General features: G+C 27.3%; 1 protein-coding gene across 1 annotated transcript; it reads left to right on the top strand.

Annotated features, from left to right (window-relative positions):
- Positions 1-895: 895 nt before the first annotated feature.
- LOC105618215 (DNA replication complex GINS protein PSF3) lies at positions 896-2156 on the top strand. Its single transcript, XM_012199756.1, has 4 exons — positions 896-1001; positions 1501-1645; positions 1735-1864; positions 1929-2156. Exons 1-4 carry the CDS (start codon positions 896-898, stop codon positions 2154-2156), a joined length of 609 nt encoding a protein of 202 aa, XP_012055146.1.
- Positions 2157-2773: the final 617 nt, after the last annotated feature.

Here is a 2773-nt window from a genome sequence, read left to right as displayed (position 1 = left end):
GTGTGTGTGTGTGTGTGTGTGTGTGTGTGTGTGTGTGTGTGTGTGTGTGTGTGTGTGTGTGTGTGTGTGTGTGTGTGTGTGTGTGTGGTGTGTAACTCTTAACGACTGTAATTCTATTCTTAAGACTTGATTATTTTCTTGATGTTAAGTTTACTATAAAGTAAACGAGTAAAAGATAAATTACATGTGTATATTCTATTTATATAAAAATATATATATATTTTAGAATATTTTTTAAATAAAAATTCTTATTTGTAGATATGAACATAATTAAAATTAAAATATCTGCACCAAGCAAGTTAAGTTTATTTGGAAAACATGCGAAATATGGTAGAAAGGATATTGATAGCTGGTTTATTTGCCACGTTTATAGAATTACGTCCTTGGATTCAAATTTTATTCAATTGTACTTTAAACCATTGTCTTCACATTTGTATACAAAAGTGTAATTCAACAAAATTAAAGAAAATTCAAAATTTGGAAAGTGCCGAGCTGTAAAAATTATAGCTTTTTATGAAATATGGAATGAAGTTACATAATTTGCATTTGTTACAAACCTAGCATAATGAATAAACACAATGAAATTATAAAATTCAAAAAAGTATTTATTATAAATTCAAAAAGTATTGTGCTTAGTGCGCTAACTTCATACACGTGTCTAAAGGTTTTCGATGTAGGTAAAAAATTGATGTGCTTCCTACATTACCATTCCATGTTACATTACATCCATAATCAGCGTTTCTTATCAAAGGAGAAGGAAAAAAAGAAAGATAAAGAAGTGTAATATTATTTCGTAAGAGGCGCTAATTATTGATCAGTAAGTGCAAACACTGTAAATATCCAGATGCAATGACGGAGACTGTTGGATTTTCAAAATAATATTAGAAGAGGCAGAATGACGTTGTCTTATAGTTATGTGCCGGATTATTTTTCCCTAACGGATATTTTGTGTACGGAAGAACGAATATCGTGCAAGATAGAAGTTACGCTACCTCGCTTAGGTAAACTTATTAAAATTTTATTATACCTTTTCTCTATTAAAACACAGATTTGTTTATTAGTTGTAAATGTATATCATTATAACAAAAACAGCGAAATTGTACTTCTTTTATTCACAGATGGAGCATTTCTGCGTAATATACTTATTAATTAAGATTTTAATTTGAAATTATAATTAAAATTGCAATAAAATTATCAATTAATTTTTCTTAGACAGATATTTTTTCCTTATGTTAATGTTATTTATTGTGTAAAAAATATGAATTTATTTCTTATAAATATGATTATTTTACATAATTGTGCATAGTTCTTACAATAATATAGTTATTAATTAAGTTTTTAACTCGTAATTATAATAAAAGTTGCAACAAAATTTACAGCTAATTTTATTCTAAACATCAAATATTTGATTCCTCATGTTATATTTGTTTTGTATAGAAAATAGGAGTTTGTTTTTATAAATATGATCGTTTTACATTGTATTGTATTATGCATATATAGGTTTTCTGGATCTATCCTCTGAGTCAGAGGATCTAAAACCAGGTGCAAAATTGGAACTTCCATTGTGGTTAGCGCAACCACTAAATAAAGTAAGAGAATCAATAATCAGTATAGACATTCCCAAAACATACAAGGAGGGTTATAGGTTTGTACTAGTTTGTATATGTACGCGTAGTAGAATTAATTTCTATTAAGGAGAATTTTCTAACAGTTTGCTTCTCATATTTATTGTAGAGAAATTTTATTAGCAGACGCTTGTACCGTTGTACTAAATAAATGGAATCCATATTATTACGAACTGGGAATGTATTTGAGGAAATTCAACAATCGTGATTGCGAAATGATAATTGATAGTTTGCTATTAGTAAGTGATATTAACTTTAAGCTGTTCATTAATTCACATTCATTTAATTGTTCTGTTTTTTCAGACTTTCAGATCGCGATTTAGATTGATTATGGACTGGGCACAAAATCCTGTTTCTGACCCTATGCTTAACAGCTTACTGCCAAGATTAGAGAGAGACTTGTTTCTCACAGGCAGGAAGGCCAAGATGCAATTGAATGAATGGTTAAGAAAAGGTTCATGTATTATTGAAACTTCACAGAGCGCTGTGAATCTTAAGAAACGAAAACGAACGGATTATGAATTGGATTAAAAAAAATGCACTGCATACGATACATGTATATATGATAAAACAAATATGAAATAGTATAATTATATTTATGCGATATAATTTTTTATATGAATGATTAATATAATAAACGCGATTGTAATATTAAATAAAATTTATTGTTTTATACATTAAAACTACATATCCCTTTATTTAAAGATACAAATATATATCTGCTAACTTATTACTTATTAAATAACAAATAAAAATTTTATTTCTATATATAATATATACATACGTATCTCGTATGAAATCAGTCACATTTGAACTGTCAACAATATATAAAGAATCATACAACAAAAGGTAATAATATCTATTTCACAACCCATGACTAAAAACTGTTAAAATATCTTAGACATATACAATGAAACACTAATATATATTACACTTGCCAGTGGAATATCGTTTTATTATTAACAATGAAATCATGCGCGTTTCTTCTTGCATTAATTTAGACCTTAAATTAAACATTAATATTCATTAAATCTGTTCGTACAAAAATATAAAATATGTTTGCCGGACTATCTACTTATATTAAAACATGTCTTTTATATAGTACTATGTGTTGTGAAATTTTGTATAGATATAGATACACACACACA

This window comes from Atta cephalotes (genome assembly GCF_000143395.1).
Source record: "Atta cephalotes unplaced genomic scaffold scaffold00016, whole genome shotgun sequence".
Taxonomy (NCBI): domain Eukaryota; kingdom Metazoa; phylum Arthropoda; class Insecta; order Hymenoptera; family Formicidae; genus Atta; species Atta cephalotes.
Note: the sequence above shows the minus strand (reverse complement) of the source record. Positions and strands in the feature narration are given on the sequence as shown.

Bases quoted from the DNA above. Each gene is read 5' to 3' on its own strand.
- LOC105618215 (XM_012199756.1), top strand. From the start codon at position 896: ATGACGTTGTCTTATAGTTATGTGCCGGATTATTTTTCCCTAACGGAT. The intron at 1,002-1,500 runs GTAAACTTATTA...ATGCATATATAG, and splicing joins AGTTACGCTACCTCGCTTAG to GTTTTCTGGATCTATCCTCT. The intron at 1,865-1,928 runs GTAAGTGATATT...CTGTTTTTTCAG, and splicing joins TAATTGATAGTTTGCTATTA to ACTTTCAGATCGCGATTTAG.